Source organism: Salvelinus sp. IW2-2015, unplaced genomic scaffold (genome assembly GCF_002910315.2).
Source record: "Salvelinus sp. IW2-2015 unplaced genomic scaffold, ASM291031v2 Un_scaffold2450, whole genome shotgun sequence".
Lineage (NCBI taxonomy): Eukaryota > Metazoa > Chordata > Actinopteri > Salmoniformes > Salmonidae > Salvelinus > Salvelinus sp. IW2-2015.
In genome coordinates, this window is record NW_019943771.1 from 11,612 (window position 1) to 13,713 (window position 2,102).

The 2,102-nt window shown below is 48.7% G+C and overlaps 1 protein-coding gene across 1 annotated transcript in view; it reads right to left on the reverse strand.

Annotated features, from left to right (window-relative positions):
* Positions 1 to 1,823, reverse strand: part of LOC112073988 (alsin) — a gene marked incomplete at its 3' end in the record, with an annotated part of 7,070 nt that extends 5,247 nt beyond the window's left edge. The window contains exon 1 of the mRNA XM_024141217.1: positions 1,713 to 1,823. Coding sequence (XP_023996985.1) covers positions 1,713 to 1,823 — 111 coding nt within the window. The remainder of the gene's footprint in view (positions 1 to 1,712) is intronic.
* Between the last annotated feature and the right edge of the window lie 279 nt (positions 1,824 to 2,102).

The window sequence follows — 2,102 nt, forward strand, 5'->3', positions numbered from 1 at the left end:
AGAGTACCTAGGAGTCTACAGCCAAATCGCAAGGGACAAGTTTACTGGTAGGGGTCTACAGCCAAGTCGCAAGGGAAAGTTACTGGTAGGAGTCTACAGCCAAGTCTTGACCACAGACCACTTCTCAGTTCCTATGCTTCCTGGCTGATTTTTGGTCACTTTTGATGCTGGCGGTGCTCTCACTCTATGGTAGCATGAGACGGAGTCTACAACCCACACAAGTGCTCAGGTAGTGCAGCTCATCCAGGATGGCACATCAATGCGAGCTGTGGCAAGAAGGTTTGCTGTGTCTGTCAGCGTAGTGTCCAGAGCATGGAGGCGCTACCAGGAGACAGGCCAGTACATCAGGAGACGTGGAGGAGACCGTAGGAGGGCAACCACCAGCAGCAGGGCGCTACCTCCGCCTTTGTGCAAGGAGGAGCAGGAGGAGCACTGCCAGAGCCCTGCAAAATGACCTCCAGCAGGCCACAAATGTGCATGTGTCTGCTCAAACGGTCAGAAACAGACTCCATGAGGTGGTATGAGGGCCCGACGTCCACAGGTGGGGTTGTGCTTACAGCCCAACACCGTGCAGGACGTTTGGCATTTGCCAGAGAACACCAAGATTGGCAAATTCGCCACTGGCGCCCTGTGCTCTTCACAGATGAAAGCAGGTTCACACTGAGCACATGTGACAGACGTGACAGAGTCTGGAGACGCCGTGGAGAACGTTCTGCTACCTGCCAACATCCTCCAGCATGACCGGTTTGGCGGTGGGTCAGTCATGGTGTGGGGTGGCATTTCTTTTGGGGGGCCGCACAGCGCTCCATGTGCTCGCCAGAGGTAGCCTGACTGCCATTAGGTACCGAGATGAGATCATCAGACCCTTGTGAGACCCTATGCTGGTGCGATTGGCCCTGGGTTCCTCCTAATGCAAGACAATGCTAGACCTCATGTGGCTGGAGTGTGTCAGCAGTTCCTGCAAGAGGAAGGCATTGATGCTATGGACTGGCCCGCCCGTTCCCCAGACCTGAATCCAATTGAGCACATCTGGACATCATGTCTCGCTCCATCCACCAACGCCACGTTGCCCCACAGACTGTCCAGGAGTTGGCAGATGCTTTAGTCCAGGTCTGGGAGGAGATCCCTCAGGAGACCATCGCCACCTCATCAGGAGCATGCCCAGGCGTTGTAGGAGGTCATACAGGCACGTGGAGGCCACACACACTACTGAGCCTCATTTTGACTTGTTTAAGGACATTACATCAAAGTTGGATCAGCCTGTAGTGTGGTTTTCCACTTTAATTTTGAGTGTGACTCCAAATCCAGACCTCCATGGGTGTTAAATTTTGATTTCCATTGATAATTTTGTTGATTTTGTTGTCAGCACATTCAACTATGTAAAGAAAAAAATATTTAATAAGAATATTTCATTCATTCAGATCTAGGATGTGTTATTTTAGTGTTCCCTATATTTTTTGAGAAGTGTATATATATAAATCAAGAAAAGGTACAGTCTGTTCCACATAGATCTGATTGATTACTAACATGGAAACTAACAGACAGTATCTAAACCTGATTCTCTCGTAGTGTTCTGGGGTAAAGGAATGTTGTGGGATTTTAACGAGTCCCTCAGTCGAACAGCCTTTCGTTCCAAGCTGGGCTAAAGCGCGTTTTGGGTAAAAACGTTCTTTCTACATATTATAGAGAGGTAGTGATTGTGTTCTACTCACGTTCATACAGAAGGGCAGTAGGACAGGTCTGAGGGTGTACGTGTCAGTTATAGAGGGGGAGCTCTCAGTTGACGCTGTCCCAGGTATGTGGTTCTCAGGTGTGGTCTCCATCACCTGAATTCATTCAGAAATACTTTATTGTCCCATAGGGAAATGTGTTCACCGACTATAAAAGGCATTCCTGTCATACATTCACTGACTATAAACACACACACACACACACACACACACGGCTTCTGCAGAAGGGGAAGAGACTCCTCCAGAAAGCTATTGACACACACGGCTTCTGCAGAAGGGGAAGAGACTCCTCCAGAAAGCTATTGATTCAGCAGATACTGAAAAATGACTCTACATGTACAGTAACAAAAACAGAATACAGAAATGAAACAA